The 19,364-nt window shown below is 39.1% G+C and overlaps 1 protein-coding gene across 2 annotated transcripts in view; it reads left to right on the top strand.

The window, feature by feature from the left end:
* Nucleotides 1-19,364, top strand: part of NUSAP1 (nucleolar and spindle associated protein 1) — a 141,576-nt gene that overhangs the window by 67,102 nt on the left and 55,110 nt on the right. For both annotated transcript variants that reach the window (XM_033953010.1, XM_033953009.1), the window contains one exon: nucleotides 17,495-17,679. In XM_033953010.1, the coding sequence (XP_033808901.1) occupies nucleotides 17,495-17,679 (185 nt within the window). The remainder of the gene's footprint in view (nucleotides 1-17,494; nucleotides 17,680-19,364) is intronic.

The raw sequence follows: 19,364 nt of genomic DNA, 5'->3' as shown, positions 1-19,364 counted from the left end.
ATAGCTATCAGAAAAAACGCCTTTAAGGTAACGTCTTTAAGCGTCGCCTTATCTAAGGGTTTGAAAGGAGCCTCTTGTAAGCCCCCAATTTCAAACTCCAATCCAGACACGGTTTACGCAGTAGCAGGCGAATGTGATTCACCCCCTTCAGGAACCAAACAACATCTGGCTGCGAAGCCAACAAAGAATTCGATACTCTAACAGGCGATAGCCACAACTTGAACCCGAAGAGAATTGTAGGCTAACCTTTTGGAAAACCCATCCTGCAAGAATGATAGAAGCTGGGAAAGGGAAGCCTGAAAAGGGGAACGCCCATCTGACCGCACCAAGAATCAAAAACTCTCCAGACCCTGGCATAAGCCATGGACGTAGATCTCTTTTCTGCCTGCAGAAGAATAGCAATCCCTTATGCCTTAGCTGTGATCATTCAAAAGCCAGGCCATAAGACCAAAGCGGGAAGGATCTTCCATTCGGATCGGCCCCTGTGTGAGTAAGCGGGAAGGATCTTCCATTTGCATCGGCCCCTGTTTGAGTAAGTCAGGACTCACCGGCAACCTCAGAGGATCGCATACCACGGATGGTGCGGCCAATCCGTAGCCACCAAGATCACTGAGCCCTGGAAACGTGCAATCCAATGCAACACCCATAGTCGACCACCCCTGAATCAGCAGTTGAAACTCCAAGAGAGCTAGCCTGATTGCCCTTAGCTCCAGAAGATTGATATACCATTGAGCCTCCTCGGAGTTCCACGTGCCTTGCACCGAGGACTGGAGGCACTGCGCCCCCACCCCGTCAGGCTGGTGTCCATAATTATCACCAGCCAGTCTGGAGTTGCTAATGGCATGCCCTTGAACAGGTGTTCCACATCTAATCACCAATGCTTGCTGTGAGAGGCTTGCGGACTCCATCTCAGCTGCCGCTCATAATCCTGAGATATCAGCGACCACCTGGATAGAAGAGGCTGCTTCAGAGGCCTCATAAAACTGAGCCCACGGCACCACCTCCAGAGTCACTATCATGGAACCCAGGACCTGAACATAATCCCAAATTTTTGGCCGGAGAACCTGTAACAGAAGACGGATCTGAAACTACAACTTCTTGCCCCTGACCCACCAAAGAAAAACTTTCCCCTGGGTCGTATTGAATAGGATTTGGCAATTATAAGCACCAGCTAACCTCTGGTTCATGTGGCGGTTCAGCCAAATAAAAGCCAGAATGACTCCAGGTTGACAACCCCACCACCACCACCCTACATTGGCAGGTGACTGTTGGCTTTCTGGAGGGAATGGGAACAGATCACATCAGACTGTTGGTTTCTGGACATTATTCAGGAAGGGGACAAGATTGTTTTCTTGGCCCCCTCCAGATCTGTTTCTTGACTCCCCAGCTGGACAGCCAGAAAAGGATGCCAAGCAACAGAGACCTCCCAGGAAAGAGGCTTGGGAGTTCTGATCGACAAGTCGATGAAGCCGTTCGCCTTTTTCGCTGCAGCTGCGCATTACGCGAACAGAATGCTAGGAATGATTAGGAAGGGGATCACAAACAGATCAAAGAAGGTTATCATGCTGCTGTATCGGGCCATGATGCGACCTCACCTGGAGTACTGTGTCTAGCACTGGTCGTCATACATGAAGAAGGACATGGTACTACTCGAAAGGGTGTAGAGAAGAGCAACTAAAATGGTTAAGGGGTTGGAGGAGTTGCTGTACAGTGAGAGATTGGAGAAACTGGGCCTCTTCTCCCTTGAAAAGAGGAGACTGAAAGGGGACATGATACCTATTGGTCCTATCTTAAAAACAATTTTTATAAAGCCCTTTATTCTTCTGAGCCTTATTTAGATAGAGAAAAAAGATGGTTTAGAATTTTTAGAATTAATTAAAGGTCCAAAAATTCCTGATCATATAAAAGGAAGTTTAGAAGAGCCTTTATCGGTATGGGGGGGCGTGGCTTAACGGGAACACGAATGGACGTGTAATAGCAAAGCTCCTCTTCATCTAGGCAACTGAAGATAAAAAATATTATTCCCTTCTTGAAGATTTCATCAAAAAATAATTATTAATGAAGATGATGTTACCCTCTTAAGCCTGAAGTTAAAGTTTGAGAGAATAACAGCTGAAAAGGCAGAGTGCCGACATCAAATCGCCGACATCAAAAAAAAAGCTGAGGGGAAGGTAATTGAATCTTTTACCGGCTTTTATCTGTGCTGAAACGGCGAGGCAGAGAGTGAAGGTAGATAAAAACTTAAATTGGCCAACGAAGGTAAAGTTTATGGGCATTGAGAAAGAGAGGCTTGCAGCGAGAGAAATTAAAGAGGGATAGAGCTGTGGCGGTTTGAAACAGACCTCTCTTGCCCGCGCTGAACAGAGACTCTGAGGGCAAAGAATCGGCAAATTTTCTCCTTACTGAAACAGTAGGAGATTGAGGAGGAGGTTTGCTGGAGCGATGAAAACTGAATAAAAGTTAAAAAAAAAACAAAAAACCGATCTTGTTGTGAGGCTGCTATCAGTTGATTTATGTGGCGGTTTGATTTCTCCTGCCGGCGCTGACTCAGAGCCCTACGGGTGGTGAATGAAGGAGATCAATATTATCCTTTTGCCGGTTTCTTTTTGTGAAGACAGACTATTGAATAGAGAAAGTTAAATCGGCACGATATTGAGAAGGGATGTCAAAAATTTAAACTGACCAAAAAAAAAAAAAAGTAAAAGAAAGACTGATTCTAATATGAAGCCTGTTGTCAGTTAAATTCCTGAGATGTGGCGGTTTGAAATTGCCCTTTACAGCCAGTCGGAGCCCTGGGAGATCAACTAATTACTTGAAGTATTGAAAAAAAATCAATCTCATTATAAGGCAGTTGTCAGTTTAACAATCCAAAGCTGTGACAGTTTGAAGCAGCTCTCTCCTGCCGGTATTGAGTTGGAGTCCTGAGAGAGATCAATTTATCCTCTGCTTGAAGCAGTTTCTTGAGATACAAAATCAAGATACTTTAAAAAGACAATAAAGCAGATAACTGACAAGAAATTAATGTGAGAAAATTTCTGCTGCTTGAAATCAGAATGAAATTCTGAGAGAGAAAGGCTTGAGAAGAAGAAGAAAAGGATTTCTCTTTTGTTGACTATTATATTTGGACAGAGTGACTGATTTGCAATCCGCTCAGTGCTAAAACAACGCAACACTGGTGTAAAAAAAAAAAAAAAAAGATATCAAAGACAGATTACAAAAAATTGTGACTGAAAGATATTTTAAGATTCCTAACAAAACTGAATAAATAAAATCCACGAAAAAAGAAACAACAGCATGGCAAGTACCAGGCAAAACAAAAATGAGGCTGGCACATCAGCAAAAAGACAAAAACAAGATCAAATAACACCAAGCAAGATCCCACTTCCTATTGAAGAACCTGACATATTGAGTAAAGCAGAAGTTATGGAAGAACTAAGACAAATCAAACAAATGCTTAAGGAAACAGTAACCAATATGTCTGAAATGAAGGAAGAAATATTAAACATTCACAGACAAATGGAAAGTAATAACAAAAGAACAACTGAATTAGAATCCAGAATGGAGGTCATAGAAAGCGAAACAAACAGATGTAAAAATGATAGTCTGGAATTAAATAAATTGAAAGATCAACTGGAAGACTATGAGAATAGAGGAAGAAGGAAAAACATTAAACTTTTTGGAATACAAGAAAATTTAGAGGGAAAAAATACTATTCTTTTTCTAGAAAATTTAATTCCAAAAATACTACAACTGGACTTGAAACAACCACTAGAAATAGAAAGAGCGCATAGGATTCCAGTTAAAAATACAGAAAATAAAAGCAGGCCAAGACCAATAATTTTCAAAATGCTTAGATACCAACAAGCATTAGAAATATTAAATTCTGCAAAGAAAGACAAAAATCTAAACTATAAAGGATCTAGAATATGGTTCTTGCCGGACTTTGCCAAAAACACAGCAAATAAAAGAAAGAGACTATTAGACATGAGACCTCAACTAAAAGAAAAAGGTTTTAAATATGGTCTATATTATCCGGCGAAAATGAGAGTATCATCTGGAGATAAATCCTTATACTTCGAGGATCCAGAAAAACTAAAAGCTTTTCTTTCTAAGCCAGAACCTATGATATTTTAACATAAAATTTTAAGATGGGTTTTGATGACTTTATGAAATAATTATAAAAGTATGAAATATTGAAATATCTGAAAAAAGAAAAAAAAATGATATAAAGAAAAGACAATAAAAATTTATAAGAAAGAAAGAGCAAGATATAGGAAAAACATCAATAACATACTAAATATATGTTTAAGATAAAATTTTATGATGTAAATAATAATACTAAGGAAATATAAATTAAAAATTGTTAAATGGATAAAGATACATTAATGAAATGTTAAGAAAATATGACTAAAGATATTAAAGGTTAATATAAATAGATAGAAGGGGAATTTGATTGAATATTGAATGCCTAGAGGGGAGGAGAATGTTTGGGTTACAGTTCCAATGTGTATCCTTAAGCAGCCATTGTATTGGGTGGGAAAGGGAGGGAAAAGGAGAGTATTTACTATGATTAAGGAAAAAATAAACAAGGGATTAGATATTTTAGGGGTAAATATGTGTGTCATGAAAAACATTTTTTGGATTCTAAATATGAAGGAAGAGGAGAAGAAGATTATAATGAGAAGTATTAAAATGTATAATGTCTTTTAAGATATATTCTATTAATGTCAATGGCCTGAATCACGTAATCAAAAGGAAAAAAGTATTAACATTTTTAAAAAAGCAAAATGCGGATATTTACTGTCTGCAGGAGACCCATCTTAGTATAAAGGAATCACAGAAACTATCGGGTGGGTGGGTAAAGGAATGTTTTTTTGCTCCAGCAGAGGGTAAAAAAGCAGGGGTAGCAATCCTTATAAATAAAAAATGTATGGCCAAGATTAAGGTAAAAAATTCAGATCCACATGGAAGATGGATGCATATTGATATAGGTATGGGAAATGATGCCCTGACGTTGTTTAATATATATGCCCCTAATTCGAATCAATCAGAATTTTTTAAAAAATTACAGAATATGTTATTACCACTAGCTGCTTCTAATCTAGTGGTGGCTGGAGATTTTAATGCTGTAATGGATCCATTATTGGATAAAAAACCTGGTAAAAATATAAAATCTTTAGGTTTAGATAATTTGGTTCAATCATGTGATTTGAAAGATATATGGCGTATTCTTCATTTTAATGATCAGGAATTTTCATTTTGTTCACAGGTTCATAAATCATTTTCAAGAATAGATTATATTTTTGTTTCAACAAATAAAGTGCAACAGGTGATTAAAGCTTCCATAGATCCTATTATTATTTCAGATCATGCGGGAGTATGGATAGAATTACAATTAGATCAATTAGAAAATGGTAGACCTCTTTGGAGATTTGATAATGCATTGCTTGTAGATGACAAATTTTTGGAAAATTTTAAAATACAAATTAATGATTTTTTTCAACTAAATTTAGTGGAGGATACATCTATAGAGAATGTATGGGATGCATTTAAAGCAACTATGAGGGGAAATATTATATCATATTCAGCTTATATTAGGAAACAGATTAAAATACAATATATAGAATTAGAAAAAGAAATAAAAATATTAGAAGCTAAATTGGTAAGTAAATGGGAAAATGAAGTTTTGCAAGCTCTTTTGAAAGCAAAAGGTAAATATAATGAATTAACTTCAAAAATGATAAGAAGAGATTTGTTTTCCAAGCAAACAATGTATTATGGAAATTCTAATAAGGCGGGGAGATTATTGGCAAATTATCTTAAAGCAAAAAAAAGGAAAACTAATATTAATGGAATAAAAGATGATAATGGTATAATAACAAATCAAACAAATATAATATTAAAACAATTTTTAAAATTTTATAAGGACCTGTATTCTACCGAGCCTTATTTGGAGAGACAAAAAGATGGAAAAAATTTTTTAGATTTAATTAATGGACCTAAGGTTCCTGATCATATAAAACGGAGTTTAGATGAACCTATATCATTAAAAGAATTAGAAACAGCATTGAGATCTCTTAGAGTTGGATCCGCTCCAGGTGGTGATGGTTATACAGTAGAATTTTATAAAACATTTCAAAATATCCTTTCCCCACATTTACTAAATTTATATCAGACACAACTTATAAAAGGTAATATTAAAGGTACTATGGCTGAATCAATAATAATTGTTTTGCCTAAGCCAAATAAAGATCCTACTTTGGTTTCAAACTACAGGCCTATATCTTTGATAAATGTTGATAATAAACTTTTGGCGAAAATTTTGGCTTTGAGATTAGCCAAAGCTCTCCCACATATTATAGATATGCATCAAACGGGTTTCGTTGCTAAAAGACATTCTTCTAATAACTCTAGACTATTGTTTCACATGTTAAACTTATAAAAAAAAATGGATGAACCGGCTTTTACAGTTTCATTAGATGCTGAAAAAGCATTCGATAGGGTAGAATGGAATTTTATGTATCAGGCTTTAGAATGGTTTGGTATAGGTTCTGGATTTATACAAATGGTAAAAACATTGTATAGCTTCCCGATTGCAAGACTAAATATTAATAATAAGATATCTGATGGTTTTCAATTGCAGAGGGGAGTTAGACAAGGTTGTCCTCTATCTCCTTTGTTATTTGATGTTGTATTAGAACCCTTATTGTTAGCAATACAACAAGCGAGGGAGATACAAGGTATTCCATATTCAGATATGGAATATAAAATTTCGGCTTATGCTGATGATATTTTACTTTATTTGAGAAATCCAGAGTCAACCTTATCTTCTTTATTGGAATTAATTGATAAGTTTGGTAAATTTTCAGGATATAAAATTAATTGGAATAAATCTGAAATTATACCCTTGAATGTTCATTGTGTAAAAGGATTATTTGATACTTTTCCATTTATATGGAAAGAAGAAGGATTTAAATATCTTGGCATTCAAGTTAAAAATACAATTGAAGATACTGTAAAAGAGAATGAAAAATATGTATTAAAAAAAGTTACGGAGTTATGTGAACAATGGAACCCATTACATATTTCTTGGTGGGGAAGAGTTCAAACTATTAAAATGATGATCTTGCCTGTAGTTTGCTACCAAATGAGTATGATACCTATTTATTTTCAGGGGTCCTTTTATAAAAAGCTTAATAGCATTTTAACAAAATTTCTTTGGCTTGGTAAAACACCTAGAATAGCTTTAGTAACTTTGCAAAAATCAATTAAGGAGGGAGGGGTAAATTTTCCAAATTTCTATAGGTACCATCAAGCCTATATTCTACGTCAGGGTATGTATTGGATCCTCCCAGAACTTATGGATAATGCACCGGATTGGTTATATTTAGAATGGCGCCTTATGTTTCCCCTAAATTTAGTTCATTTGCCAAGTATTAACATACCTAGAAGATACAGAGAAAATAAAATATTAATGGATACTTGGAAAACGTTGAGATTTATTGATAAATTAACACCTATCCCAATAAACAAATCAACTAATCAATCTATATGGATAAACTCCAAGATCAAAATTGGCGGAGCTCAAATCCTTTGGAAGAACTGGATTATTGCAGGCATTAGATCTTTAGATGATGTTATTTCAGAAGGTAAACTGCTGGATTTTTCACAATTGCAACATAGATTTGGTCTTAATAAAACACAAAGTTTTAAATGGTTGCAATTGAAGCAGGCCATTCAGTTTGGGTTCCCTGAATGGAAAACATTAAATAATCAATATAGTTTAAAGTTCTTATGTTTTCAAGCAGACTTCCTAGGACATCAAGCCGCATTGTGGTATAAATTAATATCTGGATATTTGAATAAAAAACCAAAAAATGGTCTAAGAGAAATTTGGAGCATTGAGATTGGACATCAGATTAATGCATCTCAATGGCCACTAATTTGGTCTTGGAGAATGGGATGTACAGTGTCAGCATCTATGAGACAAACTTGGTTCTTTTTATTACATAGAGCTTTTTGGACCCCTACACGTTTGCAAAAATTAGACAGTTCTAAGTCCAATAAATGCTGGCACTGTAATCTAGAACCAGGGACATTAGATCATTTATTGTATCATTGTCCCTATATTAAAACTTTTTGGAATTCAATTTGGCCACAAATTAATAAATTGATGGAAAATCATATTGCAATATCATATGATACAATATTATTTGGAATGATGATGAGAAAAAAAAGTCAAATTTCACCAGAAAATAACAAGCTTTTATTAATTATGACAGGGGTTGCCATTCAGCATATAACTAACAACTGGAAGAATTATAACAACCTAAATTATACATTTTGGTGGAATACAATATGTCATATATTTAAAATGGAAAGAACAATAGCAATACAAAGGGGGACATATACTAAATTTATAAAAATATGGGGGCCATTGACAAAATACTGTAATGAATAAATAGTAAGATTTTTCTTTTTCTTTTCTTCTTCTCAGGATTTTTTTTTTTTTTATGACACACATAGAGGGGGGATAAGGAAAATAATTTCTATATAATATGATATAATATATTATACAATATGTAATGTATGAATGAAAAGTAATAGAAGGGTGGGGGGAGGGAGAGGGGATAAAATTTATTTAGAACATAATGTATTAGATATAAAAATGTTATTGAATATTCATCAATTGTATTCTAACATATTGTATACTTTCTGTAAAATTTGAAAATTTAAAATATTATATTAAAGTAATAAAAGGGTGGGGGGAGGGTGAGGGGGAAAATTAAATTTAGATATATAATGTATTAGATATAAAAGTGATACTATATATTTATCAATTGTATTTTAATATTTTGTACACTTTATGTAAAATTTGAAAATAAAAAATAATGGAAAAAAAAAAAAGAGCCTTTATCATTAAAAGAATTACAAACAGTCAAAATACTGAAGGAAATAGACTTAGCAGATGAAGACAGATTCTTCACCCTCTCCAAGGTAGGGAGAATGAGAGGGTGCTCTCTAAAGTTGAAAGGGGATAGATTCCGTACAAACGTAAGGAAGTTCTTCTTCACTCAGAGAGTGGTAGAAAACTGTATTGCTCTTCCGGAGTCTGTTATAGGGGATAACACCCTCCAGGGATTCAAGACAAAAGTTGGACAAGTTCCTGCTAAACTGGAACGTATGCAGGTGAGGCTGGATTCATTTAGAGCACTGGTCTTTGACCAGAGAACCGCTGCATGAGCGGACTGCTGGGCACGATGACCAGTAGTCTGACCCAGCAGTGGCAATTCTTATGATATCTTGGACATTCGTGCCATGGAAACAGTTCCTGCAGAAAAATTGGGCTCCAGTAGATACTCCATATACTTCTTAGTGCCCAAGGCCTTTCCTGGACCTAAAGTCAGTAAATGAGGTGGTCAGAGTTCCCTGCTATCACATGGAGACTGTCCACACAGTCATCACAGCAGTAGCTCCGGGGGAGATCCTAGCCTCCCTGGATGTGATAGAGGCATATTTTCACATTACCATTTTAACGGATCACAGAAAATATCTAAGATTCCATGTTCTCTAGTGACACTTTCAGTTTGTGGGACTCCCTTTTGGTTTGGCCACAGCACCATGCACTTTTACCAAGGTGATTTGTGGTTATAGCAGTTCACCTACACAGGATGGTCATACAGTGCATCCTTATCAGGAGAATTGGCCAGTCAGAGCCCCTTCACAACGGAAAGGCGAGCACACTGTACTGCAGGTGGTAGATCGTCTTCATAGGCTTGGCTTGGATAGTCATCTTCCGAAAAAGTCAACTATAGCCGACTCAGAGCTTGGAATATTTGGAAGTCTGCTTCTACACAGTGCAGGGCTGTGTCTTTCTTCCTGAGCCACGCAAACATGCTCAGGAAGCAGATCTTAGAGATCCTAGCCTTACCGAGCCCTACGACCTGGCATTACCTTCAGGTGCTGGGCTTGATGGTGGCCTCCTTGGAAGTTGTCCCCTGGGTGAGAATGCATAATCGGCCACTCTAGGACACTTCTCTTCAGGTGGTCACCGCAACTGCACTTTCTACAGATGCAGCTTCCCTGATCTTTGGGGGCAAAACGCAGCTTATGTTGGTGGCTGCAGAGGATGCCTTATTGATGCCTCTTGAGTGACCCTCATGACTGATGCCAGCCTGAAATGCTGGCAAGTTCACTGCTATGGTCGCCCTATTCAGGGCACAGGGACTCGGTCAGAGAGCAAGTGGTCAGTAAACCATTTGGAACTGTGAGCTATTTGTTTGGCACTGAAGATGTTGCAGTCTTTCCTGATGGGGAAGGTTGTCGGGAGTTGGGGGGGTTTCAGACAATACCACCAAAGTAGCTTAAGTAGACAGACAAGGATGCATCAGAAGCACTCCCCTATGCCTGGAGGTACAGATGTTATTCCAGTGGGTGGAAGTTCACTTACAAGCCCTCTCAGCTGCCCAAGTGGTATGAGTAGAGAACATCCAGGCTGATTTTCTCAGCAGGTAGACTCTGGATCTGAGGGAGTGGGCTCTGTCCCAGAGGGCATTCGTTCTCATTGTTCAGCACTGGGGAAGATTGGACATGGATCTCATGGCCACAGCCAAAAATGTGAAGGCAGTTCACTTCTACAGTTGAAGAGCTGAGCCGGGAAGCACATGGCTGGAGTTGGGGGGGTTTCAGACAATACCACCAAAGTAGCTTAAGTAGACAGACAAGGATGCATCAGAAGCACTCCCCTATGCCTGGAGGTACAGATGTTATTCCAGTGGGTGGAAGTTCACTTACAAGCCCTCTCAGCTGCCCATGTGGTATGAGTAGAGAACATCCAGGCTGATTTTCTCAGCAGGTAGACTCTGGATCTGAGGGAGTGGGCTCTGTCCCAGAGGGCATTCGTTCTCATTGTTCAGCACTGGGGAAGATTGGACATGGATCTCATGGCCACAGCCAAAAATGTGAAGGCAGTTCACTTCTACAGTTGAAGAGCTGAGCCGGGAAGCACATGGCTGGATGCCCTTGTTCAGCCCTGGCCCATCAAGTTCCTACTCTGTGTTTCCAACATGGGCCATGGTGGTTCAGATTATCTGCAGAATAGCGAGCAACCAGGGGCTAATGATCCTGGTAGCTCCAGACTGGCCTTATTGGTCTTGGTATGTGGATTTGGTATGCCCCCAAAGTAGCAGATCTCTCAGGCTGCCAGTTCATCCCGGCCTACTCAGCCAGGGTCTGGTTCCTATGGAGAATCCAGAGCGCTTTGGTCTTAGGCATGGCTCTTGAGTGCAAGGTTCTAACTCGTAAGAGTTACTCAGAGGTAGTCATTTCAACTCTCCTTAGAGCAAAGAAGCTTGTGACATTTGCAGTTTATGTAAAAGACCTGGAAAGCTTTCCAGTTGTGTTGCACCAAGGAGCAGGTGGAGTAGGAGAGGGTTCCTATCCTGACGATTCTAGCATACCTGCAAGCTGGATTAGAAAAGGGCCTAGTGGTTTTGTTTTGAGGTACAAGTAGCCGGCCTCTTGTGCTTTAGGGCTTGGAGAGGTATGCAGTCACTGGCATCTCATCCAGATGTTAATATTTTTGAGGATGCTCAGATTGTGTAGGCCATTTCTGGCTTGGGACCTTAATGTTGTTATGAAGTATTTCTTAGGCTCCATATGAACCTCTGCCAGATGCAATCCTCTTTGATCTTAGTCTCAACAAGGCGGATCTTGGAGTTACAGGCTTTTTCCTGTAGAGAACTGTTCTTCACGTTTACAGACTCTAGTGTTTCTCTGCGGATGGTTCCTTCGTACCTGCTGAAGGTGGTCTTTGCCTGACACATCGGTCAAGGAATTTGCTTACCCATGTTTCACCCCATTGGCTCGGTGAAGCAAGACCAGGATTTTACAGAAGCTGGATGTGCACAAAATCCTACTTCACTATCTGGAGAGGACTGACTCTCGCCTCTGACCACCTTTTTGTACTGACCAGCCAGTCCAGATGGGACAAGCCAACTTCCAAGGCTTCAATTGCTAGAAGGATTCTTATGGCAATTTCTTCTTCCTACATTGCCTGTGGGAAAATCAGCTTTCTATCACACAGCTCATTTGACTAGAGGCATGGCTGCTTCCTGGGCGGAGTCCCAGGCTGTTTCTCCTGATGAAATCTATAGAGTAGCTAACCTGGTCTACTCTCCATACCTTTACGAAGTTCTACAGAGTGGATGTGGTGACTCGAGAGGATGACACTTTTATATCCTCAGTACTGCAGGCAGACTCATATGTTCCTCCCCAGATGTCTGCCACTGCTTTGGTATATCAGCTATAGTACAGAATCCTATGTCTTTGCAACAGAATGGAAGAATAGGTTCTTACCTTTTAAATCTTCTGTTTATAAGACATAGGATTCTGTTCAGCCCACCCTGTGCAGACTTTTGATTCACTCGATTTCTATCTTGGACATTGCCATTGTCCATCTTGGGACCTCTTCTCCTGTTTCTTTTTTTTTTATATACTTTATTCATTTTTAAAACATATACAATGAGTGAAATACAGAGTAAATTATTCATTTTACAATATAGACATCACTTAAAATTCTCAAAAATTCATGCTTAATACCCTCCCCTCACCCACCAAAACTTTTCCAACCATTTTCCAGCCTTATTTACCTCCCATCCCTCCCCCCCTCCTTGGATGTACATATTATCTAATGACAAACCATAACTATAGAGATTCTACAAAGGACGTCATTGGGCCCCAAATTAATTTTAAATTTTCAATATTCCCTAATATAGCAGCATTCATTTTCTCATATTTATACATTAGACATATATATATGTAACTTGCCCACCAAAATGTAAAATTTTTCCCAGTTTTGTGTAATCTGTTGTATAGCTGTAATTGTCATAATTAAAGAGACGTCTTTTATGTTTATCTAGGGGATCTTTAATATGCAAAATAGTACCGCAAATTATTTCATAAGTTAAAGGAATCTCAGAATTTAAAATATTATTAATTTTTCCCCAAATTGATTTCCAAAAATTCAGAATTCTAGGGCAGTAAAACAATAGATGGTCTAATGTTCCTATGTCAAGGTGACAGTGCCAGCATCTATTAGATCTAGAATTATCTAATTTATTCAACTTAACTGGGGTCCAAAAAGAACGATGTAACAAAAAACAAAGTTTGTTTCATAGATGTTGACGCCGTACACCTCTTCCTCCAAGACCAAATACATGGCCATCGAGATGCAGAGATATACTGCTTAATCTCAATGCTCCAAATATCCCTAATAGCGTTTTTGGGTTTCTTATTCATAAGTTCAGATATTAATTTATACCACTTGGTGGCTTGATGCCCTAGCATATCTGCTTGAAAACAGAGGAATTGCAGGTTATAAAAATTATTTAAAATTACGCCATTCAGGGAACCCTTTCTGGTTTTAAATTCTTTATTCATTTTAAATCTTAAACAAGTATACAATAAAATATTCATTAAACTTTCAATATAACACTTGGAATTCTTAATCATATCATCTAGAACAAAAATATACATCCCCACCCCCACCTTTCTTAAAGTAACTAAATTTCTTGAGTCATTTTAAAGCAGACAATAAGTGTACATAAATATATCCATTATAATTTCAATACAGCACTTAAAATTCTTAATCAAATCCTCATAAACAAAAATAGAAATCCCCTCCCTCCCACCCATCTTAAAGTAAGTAAAACAAACTTTCAAATAAAAATTATATCGCCCCCCCCCCAATGTGTAAATATAATCTCCCTTAAAAAAATGTCTACTCATTACAATACTTTTCCATTGGTCCCCAGATCTTTATAAACTTATTGTAAGTCCCTTTCTGCGTAGCAATAGCTCTTTCCATCTTATAAATATGGCATACTGAATTCCACCAAAATGTGTAGTTTTTCCAATTGTTGGTAATACAGTGGTGCCTCACACAACGGACGCCTCGCACAGCGCACGCTGCGCACAACGAACTTTATGTCTTGATTCGTACAACGAACTTCGTTTCACATAACGAAGTCGCCCGAGCTGCATCCTTCCGCGCAGGCACTGCGCTTAACTGCCCTCTCTCCGCCTGGCTCCCTCTTGCCCCCCCGACACGATCGGGGCAAAAAGGAGCCCAAGCCCTCTTGCCCCGCCGATTCCCCAACTCCCCGACAATATCGGGCCAGGAGGGAGCCCAAGTCCTCCTGGCCACGGCGACCCCCTAACCCCACCCTGCACTACATTACGGGCAGGAGGGATCCCAGGCCTTCCTGCCCTCGACGCAAACCCCCCTCCCCCCAACGACCGCCCCCCCCAAGAACCTCCGACCGCCCCCCCAGCCGACCCGCGACCCCCCTGGCCGACCCCCACGACACCCCCAACCCCCTTCCCCGTACCTTTCTGTAGTTGGCCGGACAGACGGGAGCCAAACCCGCCTGTCCGGCAGGCAGCCAACGACGGAATGAGGCCGGATTGGCCCATCCGTCCCAAAGCTCCGCCTACTGGTGGGGCCTAAGGCGCATGGGCCAATCAGAATAGGCCCGGGAGCCTTAGGTCCCTCCTGGTGGCAGGGCCTGAGGCACATGGGCCCAACCCGACCATGTGCCTCAGGCCCTGCCCCCAGGAGGGACCTAAGGCTCCCGGGCCTATTCTGATTGGCCCATGTGCCTTAGGCCCCACCAGTAGGCGGAGCTTTGGGACGGATGGGCCAATCCGGCCTCATTCCGTCGTTGGCTGCCTGCTGGACAGGCGGGTTTGGCTCCCGTCTGTCCGGCCAACTACAGAAAGGTACGGGGAAGGGGGTTGGGGGTGTCGTGGGGGTCGGCCAGGGGGGTCGCGGGTCGGCTGGGGGGGCGGTCGGAGGTTCTTGGGGGGGGCGGTCGTTGGGGGGAGGGGGGGTTTGCGTCGAGGGCAGGAGGGCCTGGGATCCCTCCTGCCCGTAATGTAGTGCAGGGTGGGGTTAGGGGGTCGCCGTGGCCAGGAGGACTTGGGCTCCCTCCTGGCCCGATATTGTCGGGGAGTTGGGGAATCGGCGGGGCAAGAGGGCTTGGGCTCCCTTTTGCCCCGATCGTGTCGGGGAGTCGGGGGGGGGCAAGAGGGCTTGAGCTCCCTTTTGCCCCGATCGTGTCAGGGAGTCGGGGGGGCAAGAGGGCTTGAGCTCCCTCTTGCCCCGATCGTGTCGGGGGTGCCAGGGACCACACGGAGTCACCCACCGTACCACCCGATTCGGGTAAGCGCAGGTATCGGTGGGTGGCTTATTTGCGGGGGGGTGCCTTATTTTACATTTTTTTCTAAAAAGGGGGGGCTGTCTTATTTGATGGCCCTGCCTTATCATCGGGGAAACACGGTAGAAAAAAAAAAAAAAAATGAACAGTTAAGTCCCAGTTTTTGCCGCTGAGACTCTGCCCTCTCTCACTGTAAAATTAGACTCTACTTAGTCTGTCTTTAAATTTAAAAAATGTGTGTTTTAAAAAACAATTATGTTTTTAGATGTATCTAAATAAAAATAATAACCAAAAATTTATCTTTTTTTTATGTCATCTTAGCATATTTTATGCTACAGAACGAATTATTTTTTTTAACATGTATTGTTATGGGAAAACGCGTTTCACATAACGAACTTTTCGCATAACAAACTTGCTCCTGGAACGAATTAAGTTCGTTGTGTGAGGCACCACTGTATGCTGAATGGCGACCCTTTCTGAATAGCCTGTTTCAGTTGCAACCATTTATAAAATTGAAATTTTGTTGCAACCGTGAAAAATCAATCAGTTTTCTATTTGAAATAGCATCCTCTAATGTTCTATGCCTACTTGCATCCAATCTTTCCGTGCAATTTTTGACCGCCTATTTGTATCTTGGAGTTGAGCCATAGTGATTGACGCAAAGATTTCTCTATAGGAATTTCAGTTAGTTTATTTATGCATCTCAGGGTCTTCCAAGTATCCAAAATAATGTTATTATCCTTAGCATAACTGGGTAGTTTAATGTCTAATATATGAGATAAACGCATTGGGGACATAATTTTCCATTCCAAAATTAACCACTCCTGTTTCTAAGATTCCCTTTCTCCTTTGGAGGGTTTTTATGGCTCCTACTAGTTGCACTTAGCAGGTTGGTTCCTAGCTACTTATGTACTTTATTTGTTGTTCAGCGTTGATTCTTAATGGTTATTAATCATTGTTCTTTTCTCAAATGTTACAGAGCAGAACAGAATATGATTTGTCGCTGGAGAAATTCCCTATGCCCTTCCTTCTCTTTTCTTCTATTTCAGTGGAGTTTGATTCCTTTGATACTAACTGAAGAGGGAGCTGCTCTCCACTGCAGAAGGGGAGGAGTTCAGAGTATTGAGTGACACACTTTTGTAAAGTTCGCGCTTACTAGGATGCAACAGTTATAGTACAGAATTCTATGTCTTACAACAGAAGATTAACAAGGTAAGAATCTAATCTTCCATTCTTGCTCCCTTTTAGTGTCCTACATTTGTCCCTTTCCCTCTCCTACACTTATCTAACATGACTGTCACTCCTCTCTCTCTCTCTCTCTCTCTCTCCCTCGCTCTCTCTGTCCCTCCCTCTCTATCTTCCACGCCCCCCTCCCTGCAGAGACTGACATTTCTCTCTTCTTCTCTTCTTTCCCCCAACCCCCCTTCATCTTCCTTGCCTTCCTCCTCCACAGTAACAGGCAGTCTGATGTCCCCCCTCCGCCACCCCCCCCGATCATATACCTGTTAAAGATTAGATCTTTGCCTGCAGCAAGCAGGATGATTGTTGCATTGCTCACACTGGTCCCACAGCCAATACTCCTTCTAAGGATTGGCTGAGTGCATGCATGCAGTTTTTCATGTGAGCAACAAGTTCTAAAAATCAACAATTTTTCAGATTTGCAAGTATTTTTATGAGTGAACATGTAAAATCTGTGAGCAACGCTCCTATAATGTTTGAGCGATTGCTCATTCACCCCGCTTAGAGGGAACATAACCCAGAGCCCTTCCTTCTGATGTAAAAGGAAGTTTTTGAGACCGGCATGAACAGTGTATCAATCTCGCTGCTTGCTGTTGTCAAAGATCTAACCTTTTAACAGATAGTGGCTAAGAAGGGAGTGGTTTGAGAGACCAAATGGCCTGGGCTGGAGAGGGAGACATAAGATTGCTAGTCACTGTGGGAAGACAGGAGGCACAGTCAAGTCTTTTAACTCAACTATAAGCTGAGACCTCAATTTTAGGGGGGGGGGTTTGGGCCCAAAAATCTCAGCCTATTGAGCATATACAGTAAATTGACAACGATGGCAGTTCTAACAACATTATTCTGTACATATATTCATCACCACTGAATATACATAATAATTTTATTTAATGTTGATGTTGCTACTGAAAATGCATCCCGCTGTTTAATAGTGTAGATTGGGCCCATGTATTTAGTTATTTGAAGTTACTATGAAACTGTTTTATCTTTACTAGTAACCTAGACTTGTTGTGTAATATTGTAATCTCTTCTTTCAGAAGCCATTAAATCCCAGGATGTCTTTATTTAGCCCATTCCCCCATAAAGGCAGGCACTCTTTTGTGTGCACTCCTTCCAATCGGCGCCGTTCACCACGTATCTCAAATGTGGCTAATCGCAGTATCTTGACAGAGAAGTCTGTTTATAAACCCTCTGTTCTTTCAACATCCAAAATGAATGTTCGGTAAATATTCAATCTTCCATTTGGTTTTCTTTAATTGTTTGTGTGGGGGTGGTTTTGTTCGTTTTAAATCATTTCTTTTATTTAAGTGATGAGCAAAAATAGTGAATAGCCTATAACACATTCCAGTTAAATATCAGATTATTACATTACACTTCTCTTTCTTATCAGTTTGCTTTTAACGAAAATGCCGTCCTTCATGTTTATAAAGTGTATTTTACTAACTCTTCCTGAAATCAAATTTCAAAAAATGCTTTCTAATATTTTATTTGAATTGATGTGTATCTTAATACAGGAAGGTATACTATGGGAAAGGTTTTTGTTTGGATCCTTAACTTTTCCAATAGTTAATAACATGAAAGTATGGCCATTTATGAGATAAGGAAATGTAATATTGCAGCTTATAGCTTTATTTATTATATATTAACATAAAATTAGAATGTAGAAGAATTTATTATACAGGATTTCAAATATAGGAGATAAAATAACAGGAGAAAGGATTGATTTGGTATAGATACAGTATTGCACAGTTATGTGGATTAACTAAATGTACGGGATTGTGGGTAATTCAATGATAAATACCTTAATTAGTATTCAATTAGTACTGTTGATGTATAGAGTATCCTATTAATTTATGGAAATACTGATTCATATAAATTTTTATGAAATGGATATAAGTTAATAAGGCTTGTAATGGTATTATGATTTAAGTTTAATATATGCAAAGATTTATATAATGAATCAAATATGGATTTTTTAGTAATTAACCTTCATTAGTATAGTTCAAAAGAGGGGATTGAAAATTAAATGGATTTTATATAATATGTGATTCACACTACAGTATTGGATAACTTATTATAATTAATTAATGATGTTTATGGATTTAGCCTGAAGGGAGTTTTTCGTCACCTGATTTGATTTTACATGTGCGTTTCCAAGTTTTCACTTTTAATTTGGGAGGATTGGGTGGGGGTGGGATGGGGTGTTGGAGGGAGGGAATTTGGAGGAGGGGGGTATAGTCTAAGTTTTAAGTTTGATTATATATTAATTATTCAGTATATTATCAATTTCTGGTTATCTGTAGGTATTATAATTAAATATAATGGATTTAAAAAATTTTTTCATTAAATGTTAATGGCCTTAACCATCCGATGAAAAGGAAAAAACGTTATTATACTTAAAAAACAGAATGCGGACATCTGTTATATCCAAGAGACACATTTGTCTGTTGTAGAGTCTAAAAAAATTAGAGGGCAATTGGGTAAAGCATTGCTTTTTTGCCTCTGCTGTAGGTAAAAAGACGGGAGTAGCTATTTTGGCGAATAAAAAATGTACTGCAATGTTTAAAATGATGACTTTAGATCCTTTAGGGAGATGGTTACATGTAGACATGAGCATGGGCAATACTTCTATGGCGCTGTTTAATGTATATGCCCCCAATTCGAACCAAATTGAGTTTTTTAAAATTCTACAACAATTAATACTGCCACTAGCTGCTTCTAATTTTGTGGTGGCAGGGGATTTTAATGCTGTTATAGATCTTTTAATGGATAAAAAACCTAGTAAAATTATGAAATCATTAGGACTAGATAATTTTGTACAATCTTGTAATTTGAAAGATATATGGCGAATATTTCATTTTAATGAGAGGGAATTTTCTTTTTATTCCCATGTTCACAAATCTTTTT

This window comes from Geotrypetes seraphini, chromosome 7, assembly GCF_902459505.1.
Source record: "Geotrypetes seraphini chromosome 7, aGeoSer1.1, whole genome shotgun sequence".
In the NCBI taxonomy this organism is placed as follows: Eukaryota; Metazoa; Chordata; class Amphibia; order Gymnophiona; family Dermophiidae; genus Geotrypetes; species Geotrypetes seraphini.
Note: the sequence above shows the minus strand (reverse complement) of the source record. Positions and strands in the feature narration are given on the sequence as shown.